Source organism: Mytilus trossulus, chromosome 3, assembly GCF_036588685.1.
Source record: "Mytilus trossulus isolate FHL-02 chromosome 3, PNRI_Mtr1.1.1.hap1, whole genome shotgun sequence".
Taxonomy (NCBI): Eukaryota; Metazoa; Mollusca; class Bivalvia; order Mytilida; family Mytilidae; genus Mytilus; species Mytilus trossulus.
This window is the reverse complement of record NC_086375.1, coordinates 71670999-71696376: the sequence shown is the minus strand read 5'-3', so window position 1 is coordinate 71696376 and position 25378 is coordinate 71670999. Positions and strand designations below refer to the sequence as shown.

The 25378-nt window shown below is 31.7% G+C and overlaps 1 protein-coding gene across 2 annotated transcripts in view; it reads left to right on the top strand.

Moving 5' to 3' along the window:
* LOC134712306 (cytosolic phospholipase A2-like) overlaps positions 1 to 19361 on the top strand; it is a 33854-nt gene extending 14493 nt beyond the window's left edge. For both annotated transcript variants that reach the window (XM_063573725.1, XM_063573726.1), the window contains exons 10-18: positions 2062 to 2278; positions 2922 to 3036; positions 3784 to 3921; positions 4376 to 4426; positions 4723 to 5221; positions 13796 to 13899; positions 15115 to 15284; positions 16424 to 16610; positions 18774 to 19361. In XM_063573725.1, the coding sequence (XP_063429795.1) occupies positions 2062 to 2278; positions 2922 to 3036; positions 3784 to 3921; positions 4376 to 4426; positions 4723 to 5221; positions 13796 to 13899; positions 15115 to 15284; positions 16424 to 16610; positions 18774 to 19015 (1723 nt within the window). In that variant the 3' untranslated portion in view covers positions 19016 to 19361. The remainder of the gene's footprint in view (positions 1 to 2061; positions 2279 to 2921; positions 3037 to 3783; positions 3922 to 4375; positions 4427 to 4722; positions 5222 to 13795; positions 13900 to 15114; positions 15285 to 16423; positions 16611 to 18773) is intronic.
* Positions 19362 to 25378: the final 6017 nt, after the last annotated feature.

Sequence of the window (25378 nt, the reverse complement as noted above, 5' to 3'; positions counted from 1 at the left end):
AAGACAACAATAACAATTATATACTCTTTTTACAACCTTGCATTTTATTGTTGTGGTTAAAGATAAGTGTTCTGATTGATTTTCGGTTGTGTAATGTTACGTATTCATACGTTGAGTTTCGTTTGTTTTCATGTCGAATATATGCGTTTGATTTATCTCCCTTCCCATTAAAAAGAACATTGTTTTTCTAATGTCGTTGTAAAAAAAAACTTGCATCGTTTGTCACTGTGCATTTGATTTATTGATTGTTGGATGTTAAATGCTCAGTAACAGGAACTCAATGTAAGGATTTTTTTGGGGTGTGTGTCAGCAATTGACATATAAATTTGCACTCGATATATCGTAAATTCATAGTTTTGTGTATTCGAATTGAAAATATGAGTGATACAGCACCAACAAAACTAAAAGTAATAATTATAGTTATTGAAACTCGTTTACATTTAAAAACAAAAACCTGTCAAAATATATATATATCAACAAGTAAAACATAAAAACGGAAATATATTTTAAAAACATGTCATTAAAGCTCAACGGAAAAGATATAATTATAAACAAGAAAGTGTCCTCAGTACACGAATGCCCCACTCGCACTATCATTTTCTATGTTCAGTGGACCGTGACATTTGGATAAAAATTCTAATTTGATATTAAAATTAGAAAGATCATATCATAGGGAACATGTGTACTAAGTTTGAAGTTGATTGGACTTCAACTTCATCAAAAAATACCTTGACCAAAAACTTTAACCTGAAGCGGGACAGACGGACGGACGGACGGACGCACAGACCAGAAAACATAATGCCCCTCTACTATCGTAGGTTGGGCATAAAAACAAGTAGAAATGTATTAATACTAATGTGGACAACGCCTTTACTATAATAAAATCATACAAAAAGAGAAATAAGAATGGCCATGCAATCAAAACAAGCCAAAGACCAAACAATATACATTACTAAACATCATTTACAATTCAACTGGCTTTGTTTATTCAAACATTTATTTCAAAATTTTTCTATATTTATCTACTTGCAATTTGCAAAGAAGTGCGCATTTGGATTTAAGAGGTTTGGGGCAACACAGTTATCTCGGATGCGAGGATGTTTTTTCTATTTAAAAACCGGCTTATTCGTAGAGGCGTTCAGTCAAAGATCTATTTTACACCGTTTTAGCCCTGGACTTTTCACCTTTAATTTGAGCTCAAATAAGTTTTCAAAATATATGTATTGCATCTCCCATCCCAACAAAAATACACTAAAGTACAGATCTGAGACTATTTGCAGTCAATAGAATAGTTCTAAAACTCAAAATGGTTTAAAAAAATGTTTTTGTTTTGTTTTGTTTTGATGATGCGGAAGACATTTATAACGGAAGTTTACAGCCGATTGTCCAAAATTAATGAATAAATAAGCGCTCCCTCTTTTTTCGTTACGGCAAGTTACGCCAAGTTAGGGCGATTTTCGTTCGTTCGTTCGTAAGATAATGTGAAACCTCTATTAGTCTTTGTTAAATTTGCAAAAAATGTGCAGATTTTATCTTTATTCTAAATAAAGAAATACTTGGCACGATTTAAGTTTTATCCTGTCCAGTACAATAGATAACATTTCACGTAACATTTCATTGCGTATAAAAAAAAAACTTGAATGGAAGTTAACAAATCAAATTTCTCCCTTTATTTAGTCAGTGTACAAGGTTTAGTAACCATGTACCCTCAAGTTTACAAAATATTCTATATAAATTCCAAAATAAAAAAAATATGGTGCTTTGAAATACCCAAGAGACAAGTTACTGACAAAGAAATGTGTTACTGCAATAAAATGAAGGATATATTAACTACGACGGCCATATTCAAGGAAATATTTTTGATTGACCTATTTTCGTATAAAACCGGATGTGACGTACCATTATTTGGTGTTATTACACCTATTGTAGCAAACCGTGCCAAATAAAAGCGACCAAACATATTGAATTATTTCTCCACCAACCTTATTAATTTGCATTGTTCGTGCTCTTTTGCCAAAGCGATTGATATTCAGGTTTAAAATGTATATCTTTATTTCATAGGTTCATTGCAACGCTATATTCTCATCTTCACTGGCCAAACATTGATCCTAAGTGTGTTCAAACAGAATTGAGAACTGATATATCTAAAAACCCTAAAAACATATCGAATATATTGACGTTTGGTTGGGATTTCTTTTGTAAAAAATGGAAAGGAAAAGCATGGAATATTACAACGGATGTATTTGGACCATTGTTGGGAGATGTGCTTTTACGAGAGGTAATAATAAAAAATAATATAAAAATATGTTAAGAAGTAAATCATAAAAAAAGTCTAAATCGCTCATATGTATTTTCAATCTACCACCTTAAACGTATAAAAAATTGCAAATTATACTGAATGTGTTCATGTTAAAGACAAACATTTATAACTGTAATTAGATTAGAATCACCTCAAAGTCACTCGAATAATTATTAGAGAACTCCCATTTTGTAAGATGATATTGTTTGAATGTATGCAATGTTTTGCAATACAGAAATTGATACCCTTTTTTAAATTTTTCTTCTTTCTCCTCTCTGCAAATTTTTAGGTGTACAATTGGGTGCGTAACTGATTATCTCAAACAGTGATACCCTTTAAAAAAGTAAGATGATAAAGGGACAATAATTTACCCTGGAGCAATACTATACCCCGGACCAGTACTATATATTGGCACAAAACTATACCCTGATTCCTATTTATTTCGTTCAGTCATACATTGCGACAGTAATATGCAAACCTTAGCCTCTAGTAATACAATAAACATTTCTTCCTACTTATTGTATAATAAGTGTTGTAAAATATTTTTAACCAGATTAAATATGTTTGATATTCAAAAATGGTAAAAAAAAATATTGATCAGTCAGTTTCGGTTTCTTTTAAGAGAATAAATTGTAAATGGAGCGAACAGAGAGATAAATTGTCAGAGGGAACTGCCCCACTTCCATTATTGTCTGCTATTCATGCAAATGACAGACGGAATACAAATGAATTCCATGGTATGTAGACATAGTAACTAATATCTGTAAAATTTGCTACCACAAAGAAGGAATAAAATGTTTGGCTACATTTCAGACGAAATACAAGTATATATACACTGTATTAGTTAAAAATTATATCGATGTGAAAGCATGGTAAGTCAAATTAAAAGCCTTCACAACAAACAAATACAGCCGATTTGCAATGTATACTATATACTTGCTACACTACATCATTTTTTTATAACAACTTACGGTACAGGCGTAGATTATCGATATTTGAAATGCTGTGAAATATGCAAAGGAATGTCAAGCGTGACATCCTTAAGGCTCCGTAGAATGTTAGTTTGTTAAACGGCGTGAGTTTGAAAATTAGTTAATCAATGCTGTTAGCTCTTCATTTTTTTTGCATTTTGGCTGTTCTTGCAAATGGTGCTAAATGCGAGTATTCCTAAACAGTTATGCGGAAAAAATGGAATTCATGAAATCATAAACCTTATGTGTTTGTCATGATAGGCAACACATTTCTTAACTTAATTCTCTAATAAGCACATGTGTTTCTGTTGTTTTCCTCTTATCTTCCTCGGTTTTAGTTTGCAACCGGAATTTGTTTTTCCTAAATCGATTTATGACTTTCGAACAGAAATATACTACTGTTGCCTTTTTTAATTGATGTAAAATGCTTAGTAACATATCAAGTTTATATGACTATAGTCTATTAAAGCTCAAACATTTCAACACAAGTTTGATATACTATATTTCAACCAGAATGGGTAGAGTTTTCTCCATATGAAGTAAGCATTCCAAAATATGGAGCAGCAATAGATATGAAAAATTTTGGGAGCAAATTCGACAAAGGATTACTTACACAACACGTCGATGAAATCCCTCTATTCGAGATAATGGGTGAGTGTAGATCGTTAAACCAGACCAAATTGTTATAATTCGTAACATATTTGTTCACGCAACACAGTTTTATTTTTCAAACCGTAACATCTCAATGAAATAACTTTATTCATCTTAAACAACAGAGTTCTGAAATATACTTTTCAACTTGTGCAGTTAGTCATATAAAATCAAAACCATTGAGCATCAGAGAAGTTTTGCAAGTAAATTGTAATTTTTATTGACTATCTTCCAAAAACATTACATAATGACAGGTCCAGATTTTAAAATGTTTAAATTAAGAATCTAACTAATAGTGTTCCTAGTATTTGCCCTACTTTATATGAGATGGTTTTGTTTGTCATATAAAATTATTATATAATTTAGCTTGTCGCCATTTGAGTATGGTACAAGACTGTGATGTCAATAGTGTCTGTAATCAGTTATTCAAAAGCTGGTAAATTATTCCTTTCAGGTATATGCGGGAGTGCTTTTACATTGACTCATGAAGAGTTGGCGAACAAAGGTAAGTAACTGGATATATTCATGGGCATAAAAAAGAATATTTCGTTAGAGCTCCACCGAAGCGACCATCCATATAGGAAGTTTATACCATGTATAATCTGTTTGCTGTTTGTTTCCTCCCAATTATGATAAGATTCGATAGTTAATTGACATAATGTTCAACTAATATTCCATCTCAATCAGTATTTTTTACAAAAACGGTTATAATTATGCGAGTATATCGTAATATTATCAATATGTATTTCCTCATCTTGTTAGATTTTTTTTAGGAGTCCAATTTATTAAATTTTGTTGTAGATGCCAGTAATCCTATCGAAAAACAGACAAGAAGTAAATCAAACAGGAAATCTTCTACTACCATAAGGAAAAAAAGAACACAATCGGATAAACAAGGGTCGGGCGTTTTGGACGTATTAGACGGTCCTCTCGGTAAACAAGGCGATTATGATAATGAAATCGTATCATCTGAATTTGATGTTCTAGAAAAAGGAATGTGTGCAGAATTATCGCCTATAAATGAATCAAATGCCATTAATCTTATTGAAAATGATGATGTATTCGATGAAAGAGAGAAAGAACACCAACAACCCCAATCGTTAACATCCCAACCAAATTTAGAAGAAATGGAAGATTTGTTTAAAAGAGTTTGCCAGATTCGCGAAGATGGTGGTCGTACATTTGAAGAGGAAAAAAACAGAAATGAAGGAGTTGTTGGTGATACTTGTAAAGAAGACAGAACGGACGTAGATGAACTTGATGGATTTTTTAGCGATATGACACTTCGTGCACAGAAATTGTAAGTATATCTAAATTCTTTTAGTATGTCGATTTGAAAGAATCGAGTAGTATCGTTGGACATGGACTCATGTTGGAGCAACGTTTTAGACCGAATGGTATCCGATACGTCACCCGTCGGAAAAGTATGATTTTAAAACGTAACAGTTGAGAGTGGAAATATTTTCATTCAAAGCCGTAATAGCGGTGTAACTAAAGCCGTAATATCGTCAAAATTGTACCTGTGTATCCTTAAATCAGTTACATTTAAAAATTGTATAAGGTGTATAGGCTATATACAGCAATATATAGGTATGTTCAGTGTAACTATGACATGAATGCAAGTATTGCTCTCCATCTATTGCAGTTTTTAAAATTTCGGATCAAATTGCAATTTGATTTATAAAACCAAACTGTTAAAAGGTTAGACTTTTGGATAAACAGCCGTAGAAGACCACAGTCAAGTCTACAGAGTCCAAGGGGATAAAATTGCATACTTACAATCCTATAAAATTTTATTCAATGGAAACTTCAAAAGAACGTATTTTCACATCGAATACTGAATACAATATGTTTTAATTCTAATACTGTCTGATTCTTATATATGTAGAAGACTTTTCGAAAGAAAAAAGTATATGAAAGCTTAGTTTGGAAATTTTGATTGCAATTCTTAATTAATACCTATTAGCTTTTTCATGAAAAATACACATTTGTATAAAAATTGTTATACTGATTTGTTCATAATATCATTGGAGTGGAATTAAAGTCTTAAAGGGTTGTATATATTTCTTCTATCGGCTTGCACTTTTGTGACTTAAATGTGGTATCTACAGCAATTTGTTCAAATTCAATTGAACAGTTTTTAATAACAAATTACATTTTGCAATAGGTGGAGAGCAAAACTTACTGTGTACCACTAATGGTGGACCTGTTGTTGTATTACTACAGTGTATGAGTTACAATTTATGACAATAATCATCAAAGACCTAATGAAACAACATCTGATAAACAAATTTATTAATACTTTTAGATATTTGGAAGATATTTTGACTCTCAATAATGACAACTTCAGTTTGTGTACTAAAGAAGTCTATCCTGTTGAACTTACCTTAAATCAAGCTAATACTAACAATGCCCTCTGCCCTTTCCTCGGTCTTGATATTTGTATCATTATAAGAAAGCTTAATACTAAAACTTATGATAAAAGAGATGATTTTTCATTTCCTATCGTTAATTATCCATTTTTAGATGGTGACGTTCCCTTGTCATCATCTAACGGTGTTTAAATATCTCAATTTGTACGATTCTCTTGTGTATGTAACAATGGTTTAGATTTTACTAAAAAATTCCATGTATCAATGAAAAATTAAAACACCATGATTTCGAGATCACAAACTATTCAAAACATTTACTAAATTTTATCATCGGTATAAGGACATCATTCGTAAATATATCTCTCAACATGCAGACTTCTTATACGTTCAGGTATTTCAAATCCAATTTTTTTATGGAAATATTCTTTATGAAGCACAAAAATGTAAGTATTCACCTCAGAAGCTTACAAAACCTTTAAATAGACTTATCAAGAAGGGATATAATTATGATACTGTTGCCAGGTCATTAAAGATTGCATACTTTGGCGTTAATATTGATACACTTATAGGGTCTTTACATCGGAACTAAACACATTTATTTAAAAACCAGTTGTAGGCATTACACGGGTTATGTTTTACTCATATATGGTATGATTGTATTTCAAAGTATGAACATTTAAGGATTACTATTTAAAATATTAGCATATCAATTTAAATTTGTTATGATAAATTAAAATCTTAGCTTTATATATTTCAAAGATATTTTTTTATTTGTTTAAAATGTTCCAGTACTGTAATACAGAAAATAAGTGAAAAGTTAAACTACTGTCATACATTTATTTCATGATTCACATGCAAAAATCTAGTGCTCCAAAACTTGTATCGTTGTAAATATTGACTGTATGTTTTATAAATTGAATGTTTATTTTGTCAGTATCACTTTATTTTATCCCTCAACATTACATGTGGCATTTTGGATTATTTCACCTTTATTGCCACGTGAACAGTGCACAGTCTCTCATATTCAAAGGATGATTTGTGTTGATCTGTTTAATCCATTCTGATGCAATACCGATCATATCTTTCTGAATTTATATTAAGACAAAAATGTTACTGCAATTGAAATCTATAAAATGGCATTGTCTACTTTTGGATATTAAAGCTTTAAAAACATCATAACAAATAAAGGCAACAGTGGTATACCGCTGTTCAAAACTCATAAATCCATGGACAAAAAATAAAATCGAGTTATCAAACTAAAACCGAGGGAAACGCATTAAATATAAGAGGAGAACATCGACATAACACCGAAACGTAACACACACAGAAACGGACCAAGCATCAGAAAAATCACCACGAGAATAACAAATATAACATGGCAACATTTTAACCAGCGTAAATGTATACATAGGATATGTTTAGCAATTGTTAACACTTCAAATTGCAAAAAGCAAAATAGTGTTGATTTTGATTTGTTTAAAAAAAAACATCCACCAAAACATGTACTTTATGCAGATCTTCAGTTATAAGTCATATGCTTCCTTGGTAATCAATTTTCAATACTAGATTTAAGGTTCTAGAAATGATAGTCAGCATAATGTAATTTTGTTTCTTTACTTGTGTTTTTTCCTTATAAATTTGCAGATATTCTCTTTTTTGGGGGGAGGGCTTAAAATTACAATTTTTACACCCCTATTTCCTTGGCAACAGACCCTTGTTTTGTTATTAAGATGTATTTCTCCTGTAAATAATAATTAAAATGTAATTCAAGATGATATAAGACATTGGTCAATGTTTAATTGCATTTCTTTGATGAAGAACCAGGAAAAAATGTAAAATTTTTACTTTTTGTTCCCATGGTTACTGCTCTTGGAAACAAGATCCCCAAGAATTTTATTCCATATATCGAAACTATAATATGTTGGCTCAAAGGAAAGTATAATGCCATATTCCAACATTGATGCGTAAGTTTGCTACACATCCTAAAAAAAAATCAATCATTATATCAATTTGTAATGGTATTCATATAAATATATTTTAATGTATTTTAACCAATATATTGCTATTTAAGTGGATATTAATCCCAAAGTTGGCATATTTCATAGTTGAAAAAGAGCAATGTTGAAGGTAAAGTTAGATTTTCCTGTTATCATGGCTTCTATGGTCCTTAGCAACACTATCAATATTATTTTTTTCATTTATACATAAAAGTGTATTAACTGACAAAGTTTGAAGCTTTTCTGACACCCTATATCTGACATGGTTGATATTTGAAAGAATCCATGTTAACACCTAACGGGAAGTATTGTGTCTGATATTTATATGATGAAGACATAATCTTTCAATCAGTTTAATTGAAGTCTGGAGCTGGCATGTCAGTTTACTGCTAGTAGTATGTTGTTATGTATGTAGTATTGTCATTCTGTTTATTTTCTTTAGTTACATCTTCTGACATCAAACTCGAACTTCTCTTGAACTGAATTTAAATGTGTATATTGTTATGCGTTTACTTTTCGACATTGGCTATCTGTATAGGGGGAGGGTTGAGATCACATAATTATGTTTATCCCCGCCGCATTTTTGCGTTCATTATACCGGAACTAGTATATGTATTTGTTTAAGGGCCAGCTGAAGGGCATCTCTGGGTGCGGAAATTTCTCGCTGCATTGAAGAACTGTTGGTGACCTTCTGCTGTCGTCTGTTTTATGGTCGATTTGTTGTCTCTTTGACACATTCCCCATTTCCATTCTCAATTTTACTTACAATCCTAAACATATTTTTAACGTGTATACAGCGAAGCGAACCTATAGTACACATTCATAATGCACACATTCTGAATTGATGAACCAAAAACGATAGGGAAATCAAGAGTTCAACAGTTAAAGAATTACATTCATACATAAAGTGACTCCTAGAACACCAACAAAACTATCAACTACCAGTGTTGTTTAAATTGCAACTCACATTGCAATTGTAATTGTGACGTTATTCACGAATAGCCAATGTTTTATAGTAAATAGAAAATGGTTTTCTATCCAAAGCGAAAGAGGGACGTCCTATAACAATTTTGAATATAGCTCATTTAGATGTTCAATGTCTTTTAAGTCAAAAGAACCCGTTTGGGAAGTCACAGAAAATGATGCAATATCAATTTTGAAATTATGAAACGTTAACGGTCAGTGTAAAACATCAACACATTACCTCCTTTATTTCTAATGGTTTTCGTTATCAAGTGATTTTGGTATTTAGTCAAACATATAAACACGTTCAGCTCTTCAAAGGAGTAGGTTCAGTAAGACTCCTTTTTGGTCCCAAAATAAAGCAGTTTTACAAAATTGGAAAGTAGAATGACTCTGCTACACAAATATGGGCTGTTTTTTTACAATACAATGCACATATATCGAGTGCTAACATAACTAAGTTATGCTTAGTTACTGACAATCTTAGCATTTTAGTTAAATTTTAGACGGTTTCCGTCTTATATGAAAGTGGCCGCATTAGTGTTCATTCATATTAATATTGAAATGTAAGTTGTATTTGATGATAATACATAACATATATAAAGGTTGGGGATGAACACGGATGCTGCTTCTTTCATTCTCGACAAAAATCATCAGCAAAGTGACGATTTTTGGCATATATGATAGATTTGTCATATTAAAGCTTGCATTGGATCGTTTTTATTTCTATGAGAAAGAAGGTAGTGGTCATATATTATTTTGAATTCTTGTAAAGAAAAATATTATTTAACACCGGTGATTGACTGAAAAAACTAGTGGTTAAACATACTGTGTATCGCAATACCACTGTCAAAACGAATGTTTTATTAATTTTTTTCGACAAAAACTGATTAAGGCTGTCTTTTAGAAATTTATTATCGACGATAAGATATAGGTCGCTGAAATAAAACTATCAAGTGATACTCATCAGTACCCAAAATAGAATCTGTTCAAATCTTTCACCTAAACTAATTGAATCAATTTAAATAGACGCTCAAGTGCTTGAAAAGTGTCGAAATTATTTCGTTAGATAAACATGAAATTTAAGGCCAAAATCGGCCTTCACCGGACATACTCCTTTCTGAAAATTTCAGGTGGCTAGCTGTCGTCGAAAATCTATTTCTAAAACGACAAAAGATCTCAAATCTGCTTAGTGTTAGATAATCTATAGATGTAATACAATTCAGTTAAATAAAGTGAAGGGCACAAAATAAAATTAAGTATATGATGCAATACCGAACTTGAGAACTGCAACGTCGTAAAGACATGGTACTACTATGCAAGTCAGGACCACTAAACGTTTCAAAAGGTCACAAGGTCAGGGTTATAGTACCATTTGTAGGTCAATTTACACTTTTCTCATGGCCTTGTAATCGATCTAATTTTGAAAGCACTGAAATACTTATCATTTATAGATTACCTTAGCCGTATTTGGCACAACTTTTTTGAATTTTAGATCCTCAATGCTCCTCAACTTTGTACTAGTTTGGCTTTATAAATATTTTTATATGAGCGTCACTGGTGAGTCTATTGAAGACGAAACGCGCGTCTTGCGTACTAAATTATAATCCTGGTACCTTTAACGTTTCGTCAAATGAATTGGTTTAGGGAGATATAAATCTAAAAACAGATTATGAAAGTCAAATCATTAGTAGGCTAATCTGATAATACTTGATGTTGAGATTTAATGAGATCAAAAACAATGAGGGAGAAAGTAAATATTAACAATAAAGGGGACTTTTAAAGAGAATAATGAATATCGACACAGGAACATCTGGTTATACTTCATTATGAGGTATATCGATGGTCCAAATAAAGTAAAGAGAACTTCACTAGAAACGGGAGGTTATGTAATGTTGCAAGAAATAAACATTGAGAAAACAATACGGTATTTCGACATTGGGAAAATCCTGAATTAGGCATATCAATAACTCAAATGACCGGAATCCTAACTCAGTGTGTTTATAGAAGTTATTGACTTATCATACCTATTGCCAACCAGGTTTATGTTTTAGTAAACTCCTCACTCGAGGAGAAAATTGATGTATGCCTTTTTGTGCTTCTTCGTAACATTTGTTATTTTTATAGTGATATTAAGATGATAACACAATATTGACTGCTGTACCCCTATTTTTGACATTTTTACTCTTTGAGTATGTTTGTTTTGTTCGTGCATCGCTGACAATGTTATGGAAATTGATGCGACTGTCATACAATTGAGAGGTTTAGCTAGCTATAAAACCAGGTTCAATCCACCATTTTCTGCATTAGAAAATGCCTGTACCAAGTCAGGAATATGACAGTTGTTATCCATTCGTTTAATGTGTTTGGACTTTAGATTTTGCCATTTTGATTTTGGACTTTCCTTTTTGAATTTTCCTCGGAGTTTAATATTTTTGTGTTTTACTTCTTTCCATAAACAGTAGAACAATAACAGTAGATGTACAACTAAATTGCATTAAACAATATTTCTAGACCTTTCCTTGTATGAGTTTTTGACCCTTAAATGACTATTTGTAAAATAAAAAAAGAAGTGATCAAACTGTCTATGATAATACTCCCCACAAGAGAGAGTCCATTAACACAAAAAAAAACTCCTTACAGTTTTAATAATGGGAAAAACGAAACTGCATGACAATCTTGAAACTAACCAAATGAAATGACAAATGCTTAACAAGACAAAAATAAATAAACTGACGGCCAGTTTAATGTTCAAAATGTTAAACGATAAACATGTTTTTAACAACATAAATATTTATTTCAAATATTGGCTTGTTACAATATCCAGGAGTCCAAGCTCTTCCTGATGTTCCCTGTTGAAATCCACTAATCACTCAGGGTAGTGAATAGTTGTAAAATACATATTACATTTGTATAGCAAATATATATTAAATAATTTTACTTGGTATGACTATTCATATGGTTTTTAATAGTTGCTAAAAAATAATTTTAATTTTCAAACTTACTCTTTTATTGAACTCATTGAGCAAAATTGAGAAAACATTGACATTTTTTTGTCTTTTGGTTAGATATGTTAAAGGCTTTGTAAATTGAAAAAACAACAATTGTTAAAAAATAGTAAGTGTCTAAATATTTTTCGTCAGAAGTATATCCAAATACCAAGTGTCTAAGTTTTATCTTAAACGTTATTTTACTGTTTCTTTCAAACCTCATCTATTTTATTCCAAAAAGGTTTTTAATACGGAAACAGCATAAAGAAGTGATCATTGTCCTCTTCTTGTGTACAAAAATTGCAAGAACTATTGTTTACAATTTTCCACCTGCATAAAAGTTTCTATGTAGGTAGAATATGTTTTAGTAATTTCCATCTTAAATATTTAAGTTTATTTTATTTTAAATATCTAAATAAAAAAATATTTAAATTGTTTTGATATAACACATCATCTATATTAAATATACGCAGCCATTTTTTGGGGTCCAATAGCTGGTTCAAATTTATTTTATTTATCAGAAACTTATATAAAAGTTTATTTGGTAGTGATTCTTATTTTATAGGTAAACCTTCTAATATAAATTGGTTTCTTTTTATATTAACAATACTTTTTACAGAGTTTTCCTATTTTAAAATTGCTGCCCAATCTTTAGGTAAAGATTTCTTTACTAAATCAATTTCAGCTATCCATTTTGATTTATTTTTAGTTTATTTAAAATGATGTCTTGAGAAATACAGCTGTTTCATCTATAATATCATTGACATAAATAAGATCGCTTTTAAGAGTTATCAAAAGTACCAGGATTTTAATTTATTACGCCAGACGCCCGTTTCGTCTACATAAGACTCATCAGTGACGCTCAGATAAAAATAGTTGTAAAGCCAATCAAATACAAAATTGAAGATCATTGAGGACCCAAAATTCCAAAAAGTTGTGCCAAATACGGCTAAGGTAATCTATTCCTGGGCTAAGAAAATCCTTAGTTTTTCAAAAAAATCTAAATTTTGTAACAGCAAATTTATAAAAATGATCAAATAATTGATATTCATGTCAACACCGAAGTGCTGACTACTGGGCTGGTGATACCCTCGGGGACGAAACGTCCACCAGTTGTGTCATCGACCTGTTGGTGTAAATAGTTATCAAAGGTACCAGGATTTTAATCCATTTTTTTTAGATATAGCTTTATTTTCAGATTTAATAAATTTCCATAATATTTGTTTTCTTATATCTGTAAATGTTTCTGGTTTTTTTGTTAGACCTCCCCCAGTTTATTTCCAACATTTAATGATATCTTTATAAAAATCTGGGGTGTGGTCAATGCTTTCGTCTGGCTTATTTCCACTGTTTGATAAACATTGTTATTGTTATCCAAATTAAAAGATCCAAGAGAGAAAACACGAAAAGGATGCAATATAAATTTCAACACAAGTACAAACAATATGATACACTTATTACTTATTACACAATATATTATTGCATAGTAAAATGTGTCATCGTTTTCCATCCTATTTGCTTATTTTCTTTTACTTTTGTTTTGTTTGTGTAGTTGCATGAATAGTAGACGTTTTAGAGCGGCGATGGTGAATAATTTTTTGAGAAAAGTGTCGTTTGATGATGAAGATAGTTGCCGCTTATCAGAAGAGAAAAATCGTAAGTTTGATACTCAACACACTTGACGCAATCGATTACTAATTAGAGCTTGAACGCGATTGGATACCTCTTTTATATGTGTGTGTATTTATACAATGCTAATAGCAATACAATCGCTTTCCAACATATATTTTGGGTATTGATTAGTATCACTTGAGAGTTTTATTTCGACAACCTATATCTTATCGTCAATAATTAGTTTCTAAAAGGCAGCCTTAATCAGGTTTTTTTTCAACAATTTCAATAAAACATTCATTTTGACAGTGGTATTGCGATGCACAGTATGTTTAACCACTAGTTTCTTCATACAATCACCGGTGTTATATAATAATTTTCTTAACAAGAATTCAAAATTATATATGACCACTACCTTCTTTCTAATGAATCAAGAACCGAAAATTGGCCTCTCTGTTTTCCAAAATTTCATTTAATGTGATAACTTATATTTCGTTGTGGTCACAATTTATCTGATATATAGTATCGGTATATATGATATGGCACCAGATACGCATTTTGATAATTATCGTCCCTGCAGTGATCGTGGCCAAAAAAACTGAGAGTTCAAGCCTTCATATACTTTACTTGTTATGCCCCATTATGGGCATTATTTTTTCTGGTCTATGTTTCCGGCCGTCTGTCCGTCCGTCCGTCCGTCTGTTCCGCCTCAGGTTAAAGTTTTTGGTCGAGGTAGTTTTTGATGAAGTTGAAGTCCAATCAACTAGAAAGTTTGTAAACATGTTCCCTATGATCTGATCTTTCTAATTTTCCAAATTAGAGATTTTATCCCATTTTCACTGTCCACTGAACATACAAAATGATAGTGCAGATGGGGCACCCGTGTACTTGGGACAAATTCTTGTTTATTTGAGCATCACCGATGAGTCACCGATGAAATGCGCGTGTTTAATTTTAACTTTGGTATGTAAAATTGGTATATTTACTGATATACTAGTGACTGTATATAATAGTAGCATAACCGTTTTGGATTTTGTCCCTATGTATTTCATTTTGTTTCTCTGAAACCCATTGTGTTTGCCTACGAGAAACACTTACAAAACATCATAATTATGTGTATGTGTCAGACATATAAACAGACTATTGGAATTGTTAATTTTTTAAACGTTTAATATGTCGGAACGTACATTGAACGCGTTTATGGATTTATGAATATACCACAGGCTGAAAGCAGGTTCATTATTCAAGACTTTTTTTTAGCTTTATTTGAGAACTACTTTAAGAATGACCTTGAGAAGTTATGTTTGATCGACGCTGGACTAGCGTTCAACTCTCCGTATCCACTTCTTTTCCAACCCGGTAGAGACGTAGACCTCATCCTGTCATTCGATTTCACAGACCGAAAAAAAGATTCCAATGACCCTTTCAAGGTAATATCATGTGACTTATACATTGTGATTGATTTGTTCATGTCTTTATTACAAAATAAATATCTATTAAGGAGAGGCAAAAGATATCAGAAGAACAGTCAAATACACTGTTTATATAATTAAATAAATGTATGCATATCTCTTCTCTCAAACATGAAAACCTTCTAGATGATTATGTTTTAACATCGGAAATAAACACTCTCATTCTAAAACCAGTTTTTTGGATGCTTCGGGTCATGTTCCTCTCATTTATTTTTTGATGGTATGATACTAAGCCTTTCATAAGATGACAACACAATATTTCAATCACTTTAAAGGAGGGTGCGAATGATACCAGAGGAACAGTCAAACTGAAAAATCGAAAATCAACTGACAACGTATTAATTAATGTATAAAACTGGCATTTAGTAACCGCTTTTATTCATTAATTTTGTTAATTTATTTTGTCATTGCCATTTTGATATTACCTACTCAAACGTCGAAATCAGACATATAATTAACAGTTTTATTATGAGTATGGCTGTGTATTTGTTTATTATACATTCTACATTGGCTAGATGTATTTTTGCGCCTCTCACAAGTCAGGAACCTCTGGCAATTGTTAGTCTTGTCTGTTTGTTTTTAATTTCGGTTCATTCATATGTTTCGGAGTTTAGTGTGACGTCTATTGTTTGATGAGACTGTTATTAAAGTGAGAGGGTTAGCGCTATAGAACCAGGTTTAATCCACCATTTTCTACATTTGAAAATGCCTGTACCAAGTCAGGAATATGACAGTTCTTGTCCATTCGATTTTGATGCGTTTTGTAATTTGATTTTGCCATGTTATTATGGACTTTCCTAATTGATTTTCCTCTAAGTTCAGTATTTTTGTGATTTTAATTTTTTGTATATTCACCATTGCACATTTTTGTTTCGGGAACAACTTGAGCCCGCCGCCGAGTGCTATATTTTCCAATGGATAGAGGACCAATTAGTGTAGATTTTTCTACTGTTTGATCGGGTTGATGTCTCTTTGACTCACTCCCCGTTTCTATTCTCAATTTCATAGAACACTTTCCTCACCATGATGTATAAGTACATACTGAATTAAATGCGTTAGTCCGATGAAAATAAAATGTGTTTTTTATTTTGTTTTAGACATTACTTAAAGCAGAAGATTGGGCAAGAAAACATGAGATTAAATTTCCAAAAATCAACGTTGGCAAGTATGAAGGCAAAAACGTGCAAGAACTATACGTTTTTGAAGATAAAAATGATCCCGAATGTCCTATTATTATGCATTTTGTTTTGGTAAACAAAGATTTCAGAACATACAAAAGGCCAGGTATGCAGGTTTTAAATACTATTTAGTACAGCTTACAAAAACACAGAAAATCAGTTTGTAGTAAAACGGTGTTGTTCTCAAGTTAAAAAAACCTTGTAATAAAACTAATACATAATCGCAAAATCGCGGGCATTTAGAGCTTGGTTGAAAGTATATAAAACCGTTGTAGGATGAATTTTGGTAAAAGATTTTATTTCTACAGAATTTAGGAAAAGGTATCAAAAGTCATAGGTATTTTGAGACAGGACAATTATTTTTAGCCCTCACCCTTTTTTCCATAGTCCGTTATTTTACTTTTTAATGTTACATTTCATGATTCTCGCGTTTATGTATACTATGAACATAAGTAAATTATAAATAAAGTTTACAATCAAAGTTTTTTTCTCCGCAGCGATTCCTGTTATACTATATAGGAAGTCACTATATATTATAGGAGTATAATTATGACGTATAAATGCAGAATAACGCGAAAATAAGTGTCCTGTTCTCGAGTAATTATGAAAGTTTGAAACCGGAAGTTTTGTCTTTGACTAAAAAGCCATTCAGAAGACGTCTTTTTCTTACAGTTTCTATCTGACAATAACCCGAAATGAATAAAAATAAGAATGGATATGGGCTGTTTTTGACAATACAATGACACATATATCGGGTACTAGCCTTATAAAGTCATGCTAAATTACTGAAATCTTCATAACTTTAGCATTTTAGTAAAATTTTAGACGCTTTCTGTCTAAAATGAAAGTGGTCGCATTCGTCTTCATTCATAGTATTGAAATGTAAGTTGTATTTGATGATAATACATTATATATATAAAGGTTGAGGATGAACACGGATGAGGCCACTTTCATTTTTGACAAAAAACTTCTGAAAAGTGACGATTTATGGCAAATTTAATAAATTTTTCATATTTAAGCTTGAATTGGAGCGTTTTTAATGACTTAATCAGTTGAAATCTTTCAAAAAAAAAAATTGCATCAATTGAAACATACAATTAAGAGTTTAAAAAGTGTCAAAATATTTCGTCAGATGAACTTGATACTTGAGGCCAAAATCGGCCCTTACTCCGTTCATGATATTGACTAAGAAGCATGAACAAAAAAGACACAATAGGCAAAAATGTAAAAAAAAACACCCAGATATACGACAACAACACCCAACCCACTAAAAACTGAAGATGATTTTAGATGATTCGGAAGGGTAAGCAAATCCTGCTCCACGTGTGGCGCCCATCGTGTTGCTTATTATATTACAAAGTCGGTAAATAATTTGTCAACCAACTCATGATGGCTTCCGTAAAAATTAAGAAGTGATAATTTAAACTTCACCATTTGGAACTATTGGTTTAAAATTGAAAAAAGTTCACAAATTTCTCCTTGCTTTATATTTAACACTTCTCTCGACAAGCCAAAATTGTCAGGATTTACAAAAAAAGAGAAACTATTATCCCCCAAATACGTGGCAAAGAAAACACTGATATATAATTTCCTATTCAGTTGAATTAGTAATTAGAATAAAAAAGTTCTAAGGTTGACATATTACCTTTTTAAGCAACTTGTTCTAATATTAACAAGTGAATGTACAGTTATAAGAGTAGTCGGGACAACTCTTACAAAAATATCAAGTGAAGCTATTGCGAATTGTTCTTGGTACACCCCTAAATTGCTAAGAACACTTAATAACTGACCGAAATTTAAGAATTATTAATTATGAAAGTTTGAAACCGGAAGTTTTGTCGTTGAATAAAAAGCCAATCAGAAGACGGAAACAATATCGAGACGTCATTTTTTTTTATAGTTTCTATCTGACAATAACCCGAAATGAATAAAAATAAGAATGGATAACAAATTCGATTATGCATGGTACCTATCGGACACAGAGGCATGATGATTTATTTATTGCGGACGGAAGAAAAATGACACACAAAATCAGGTCTTCTCGTTTATAGTATAGATATGATATTTCTCATTGTAAATTATTGAATTGTGCTATATTATGAGATCAAGTATTACAACTATGTCTTTTTTTACTAACTAGTATATAAGATTATTTCGTTATACAGTAATATCGATTATATCACGGTCAGTAAACTTCATAAGGTGTTTACTGACCCTCGGCTGTATTAATAATGTTATTTCCACTTATTATTTATAATTTGTACTTTAGGAGTCTTACGGAATGAAAATGAAAAAGAGTTCGCTAACTTCACTGTATATGACGACCAGAAAACATTCAACTGCACCAACTTCCAGTACAGCGAGAAAAACTTCGATAGATTGTCGCAACTTTCTGAGTTCATAGTACTGAATAACATTGTCCAAATCAAGGACTGTATAACCAGAAGCATCCAAAATAAACAGAAACGGACACATACTGGCCGACAAAGGCACATATCTTCACCTGTGTAACATGTTCTACTTCGAATACGAAACTCGTCACAAGCAGACAATTAAAATATAAAAATATGTCGAATATGCATTGATGATTTGATTTGATGGTTTGTTGGAAATGAAATTATATATGCAGAACAGCTAACACAATCTGTTCATTAAAATATAAAATCTACACTCAAAGTTAAAACGCTAGAGTCATGCATTCAAAATGACAATAAGCGTCATACAAACAATATGATTGTAAGTTTGTAAGTGGTTGATTTGTTTTTGTGTTTCCGTTTGATTTTGATATTTACATTTAAACGTATATAGATTTCGAAACAATGTAGTTTTAATTACTATTTAGTATGTAGATATTAAAAATAATATGTTTTTATATGTTCTGAGTTTAAATATTTTTTTCTACTTCCAGGGACAATTAAATGTTTATATTGGGTAAATAATGTGTTCTACTATCCTATTTGTGAGATACGAAATTACTTGCCTTTCTTTACAATCTGAAGTTTTTTTGTTAAAATAATATTACTTTGATACCGTTTCACTTCAGATAAAATTTGATTGCCTGAGATATGGATAATTACAATCACTGTATCTTCTGTGATGCTCGATATATATATTGAAAGCTGAAATAACCGATAGAAGACTATAACGTACAGTCGAGCTCGAACAAGTGGGTTAAACTGTTTCATAGTAACCCGAACAGACATATTTGGTTTGTTTGATAATATATGGAATCCAGTAGCCATAAAAGAGGGACGAAAGATACCAAAGGGACAGTCAAACTGACAAATCTCAAACAAACTGACAACGCCATGGCTAAAAATGAAAAAGACAAACAGACATGTTTATACATAAATCACGGACATAAAAATGATCATCTGACAAAAAAAAAACCAAACACACATACAATTAAATATTACAAAACAGTTTGCAGTTAATACTATGTATAGGTAATAAATCATACTGTTATACCAGTTATTGTTTATTAATTATTGTCACTTTTTTATTTTCTTTTGTTACCTCTTCTGACATTGGACTCGGACTCGAACTTCTCGTGAACTTAATTTTTACTGTGCGTATTGTTAAGCGGTTACTTTGCTACATTGGCTAGAGGAATCTAAAAAAAACACCACATGTTTAACCCCGCCACATTTTTGCGCCTGTCACAAGTCAGGAGCCTCTAGCCTTTGTTAGTCTGCTTTGATTTTGAATTTTTGTTTGTTGTGTATAATTTGGAGTTTAGTATGACGTCAAGTTGTCACTTAACTGGTATAGACATTTGTTAAGGGGCCAGCTGAAGTACGCCTCCGGGTGCGGGAGTTTCTAGCTGCATTGAAAACCTATTGGTGACCTTCTGCTGTTATGGTCGGGTTGTTGTCTCTTTGACGCTTTCCCCATTTCCTTTCTCAATTTTATACACTCTCCTGATGCAATGAAAACCGTTAGATAATTTTTCAGATATACTTAAGTGGAGTAATTGTTACTGATTTAAAAGGTATGTAGACTCTATGTACATTTCCAAATCACAATTTTCTCATTCAACTGATGAAAATATTAAAAATCGGAGAATGTGGTGTCACGCTAAATTGCCGATATAAATGACAGTTTTATTATGAAATGGTCCTATTTACACCCATACAAGTTCAAATTTATGTGTTGTTTTCTCAACAGAATTGAATGTAGTTTTTGGCTGGCGTGTACGCTGTCCGAAGTTGATAGACGTCTTGATAAATCTAAAAACTGTCAATTTTCAGTATGTCATACGCGAGGGATTCAGTTCTGATTGAGGACATCGTGAATGCGGCAAATTGCAAACATTTTTTAAAAATCTTTGGCCTTGTGACTTTTATCGATTCAATAACCGTGATCAATGCTGATTAAAACGCACCATTTTTTCTTTACAAATAGACCTGAGTAAAAAAGAGATCACCTCTCGAACAAATAAAAACTTAGATTATATTTAAGTAAATTTACTGTCAATAGATTATCTGTCATGTTTCCTCAGCTGGTGTGTCCTATAGGAGAACTTATATGTGAACGATTTTCCACAATGTTTACATACAAATGTTATTATGTTATTACATTCTTGTGTTGACTATTCATATGTGATGTAAGTGCTTTCCATATTGTGAACGATGCCAAAAAACGTCCATTCCTTCATCAGATAAATTTTGAAGGTGATCTTGTACCACATTTTTCATCGTGTCCCACCAATATATGCGGATAGAAAAACTCCCTCCACAAATGTCACATTTTATTTTCTCTGTGCACTTTTGTCTATGTCTTGTATGCGCACCGGGATATAGGTTGAAATCTTAAAACATGCATCTTAGAGAAGAATAACAAACTATTAAATCATACACCTCAATCACTTTTGATTACTTTGTAGTCATTTCCATTTCCAGTGTCACAAATTTAGTACTAGTATATATTAACTTTAACAAAACCATGCAAGTTACTTGCCTTTCTTTGAGGTGATTTTTGCATTTTTTTATACAAAGATATGATTGCACATATTTACGGTGTCTTTAATCAGTACCGACCCCCTCAAGCCTGAATTAATCAAAATTGGCAGTTTTTAGATTTATATACACTTCTATCAACTTTGGACAGCATATAGGACGGCTAAAACGAAATTAAAACCCGCTGACAGAAATAAAACCTAAATCCGAACGTGCAGGTCTGTTAATAGAACCATCTCAAAATTATTATGTCACTTTTTTCGGCAATAAGTAGGTGACCGATTGAAATTGTAGGTGTTTTACTGCATGCCAAACAGTAAATGATACATGCGTCTCTTCGTTAAAGTATTCACAACAGTACATCATTATTTTGATCAGTTTAATTAGAAAATTGCGATTTAGAAATGTACATAGCTTTTGACGCGGTAAAAATTACCCCACTCAAGCATAATGGAAAAATCCTCTCACGGATTTCATTACATAACAGATTGTTCTGCGTCTGTAGATTACCAACCGTGACACTTCGATTTTAGATTTCGTCTATCAATGATTGGTTCACTATACACCTAATCGCTATTTATTCCTAATTATTAGCTAAATCGAGACTTTTGCCTTTATCTACCTTTGGCTTTATAGGTTAAGATTTGTAAGAACAGTTAAACTATTTGCTTTTTAAGACGCGTTAAGTTCTTTATTGAAAAAAATTAACAGCAGTTTTGTTTCGAACGATTCTTATGAGAATAAGTTAAAAGAAAACACTATCATACTTTAAATAAGCCTGCTATCTTTTTTTTATATAACCTTGCCAGCCACAGAGAATTTCAGTTTTACAAGTTAATACTATTTTAGGGGTTTTATTTGTAACCTAGTGTTACTTCATTCGCTTCAATCTGTATTTAATCTTGTATGATATACAGTAACTCATTTAAGCATAAGACAGTTTCATTGTATATCAGCAGGTTAAGTATCAGATACACGAGCGAGCGAGAGATGTGTTTTAAGCCGAATAAAACCTTTACTGGTGGTCCAATGGTCGTAGAGTTGTCACTTGTTTAGACGTACAATCTTGTTTAAACAAAGATTTGTGCTAAATATAAATACATCAATACAAATATAATCATATAGAACATATCTATGTAATTAATAACATTGAGAATGGAAATTGATTTTGAAGGCATTTATACTTTAGTTATATATTTCTCTTTAACGGGAAAAAAATATGTAAATTAAAATGCGTTGCAAGGAGTCAGGGACATGCCTTAAAATATGGCTTCAGATGACATATACTTATTTGACTATCCGTTCAAAAGTTAATTATACTGGTGATCTCGAATTTAAATTGAAGTCTCATTATTAAAAAAATAAATATATAAGCTGAGCCTAGACACTTCTTTTTTCTTTTCTTTTTTTTTGAGTTAAAGGTTTTCTCTGTTTTAAATATGATTTGATAGAGTATCTTAAAGTAAATTTGATCATACGGAATAATATGATTTAGGGAAAATTATAAATCTTGGCTTACATAGTCATTTGATATTTATACCCCACGCAAAAGTTGGGGAGGGTAATATGTTTTTGCACTTTTGAACTGTCCGTCCGTCCATCTGTCCGTCTGTTTGTCCGCGGTCCGTCTGATGCCCATCAGTCCTGTTCTGGTCATCGTAACTCCTCTGAAACCACACAACAGAATGTCAATAAACTTTGTATTTTATAAGGATAAACTATGCAGATGTAAATATCGACAAGAAATCACTGTCGATTTTTTTTTCTAGGTGTTATGCCCCTTTGAACTGCGAATTTTGGCTTAAGTATACTACTGTAATAGTTTGTTAACGCAACTCCAATGAAACCACATAACACAGTTCCATGAAACTCTGTAACTAATTAGGGCATAATATGCATTCGTGGCTTTAAGATATATAGCTTTTGTGATGAAGTTAAATCCAGAAATCCAGAAAAGCGTTTCAGACGTATTGAAATTCATCTTTTTTTTTTACAGTATTGCCCTTGACTAGATCCTGACATTTCTATCTTATGAACATTTTTATCTATTTATTTCTTTATCCATCGTGTATATACAAATAAAAGGGGGTATCGTTCTCTTAGCGTAATTTAATTAAATGACATAGTTTCATTTTCACAATAGTCAGCAAAAAACGGGAAATAAACGGAGATATAAAGTTATTGTGGTAACCCGATTTGTAACTTAGACGTTATGATTACAGTGCTCAATGGTGGTGAGGAGAAGAGATCAATTACGAGAAGGGTCTGAACTATTCTGATCATTTTCGTGGTCTGAACGTAAACATAGAGATGTTTATGAAGACTACCGAAAAAAGTTTAAATCATTTTTTGTTATCAACGATAAAATATATTAGAACCAATTAGAGCCAAATTTTACTTACCAATGCATTTGTTTTTCAATGGTAGATGTAGGACAAGATATTTAAAATTTCCGAAAAACGCCACAATGATGTTAGAAAATAAAACTTTACTAACAAAATTAAAGCTTTTATACTCTCAAATTCATTATATATATATATATATATATATGTATATATATATGATTGCGTTGGATAAAAACCGCAAATTTTATGCGTGTGCATGTAAAACAATTTTCGTTGTAGAAGAGTCTAAAATCAGCACAAACAACATTTTCCAAAAGACCAAAAAAGTGAAAAAGTATATTTAAACAAAACGCATTTGACCAACAGGTCGAACAATGATGTTCTTTAACCCTGCTGATTGCCATTGGCGATTTCCAAATAAAATTGATCACAAGATGTAACAAAATGGATCTTAATATAAATTTAATACTAAACAGAAAAAAATGTTCAACTTGTGGCCACGATGTTATGCCACAAACATACGGTGTCAATACGTTTTTAGTATACCTGATCCGGATTTCGACAATAAATGTCTCTTCAGTGATGTTAGGGATCGAAACGGTATTTGGAATGTTATATATATTGAAAGACTTCTGGCGTGATATAAATCAGTTTGAAATTTCTCGTTTAAAAGGAGAGTACAGAAGGGGGAGCTGAGTGAGATGATAGTAACGTCCATTAGAATAAAATACGATTAATGCAATTTAGGAATGTTTTCTGATGCAATATTTTCAAGCTTTTGTTGCCATTGTGCACTACAACAACAACCCATTTGTTCAGTGATAATGAACGCCATACTAATTTCCAAATTGTACACAAGAAACTAAAATTAGAATAATACAAGACTAACAAAGGCCAGAGGCAAAAATGCACCGGGGTTAAACATGTTTGTGAGATCTCAACCCTCCCCCTATACCTCTAACCAATGTAGAAAAGTAAACGCATAACAATACGCACATTAAAATTCAGTTCAAGAGAAGTCCGAGTCTGATGTCAGAAGATGTAACCAAAGAAAATGAAAAAAATGATAATAATACATAAATAACAACAGACTACTAGCAGTTAACTGACATGCCAGCTCCAGACCTCAATTAAACTGACTGAAAGATTATGATTTCATCATATGAACATAAGGCACAATCCTTCCCGTTAGGGGTTTAGTATCATACCATCATAACATATATGAGAAGAACATAACCCGTGTCATGTCAACAACTGTTTTTAGAATAAATGTGTTTAGTTCCGACGCAAAGACCTTATCAGTGACTCAATATTAACGCCAAAATATGCAATCTTTAATGACTTGACAACAGTATCGTAATTATATCCCTTCTGAATAAGTCTATTCAAAGGTTTTGTAAGTTTCTGACACCTTTGTGTTTTATAAAGAATATTTCCATAAAAAAATGAATGTGAAATACCTGAACGTATAAGAAGTCTGCATGTTGAGCTATATTTACGAATGATGTCTTTATACCGATGATAAAATTTAGTAAATGTTTTGACTAGTTTGTGATATCGAAAACCCTGGT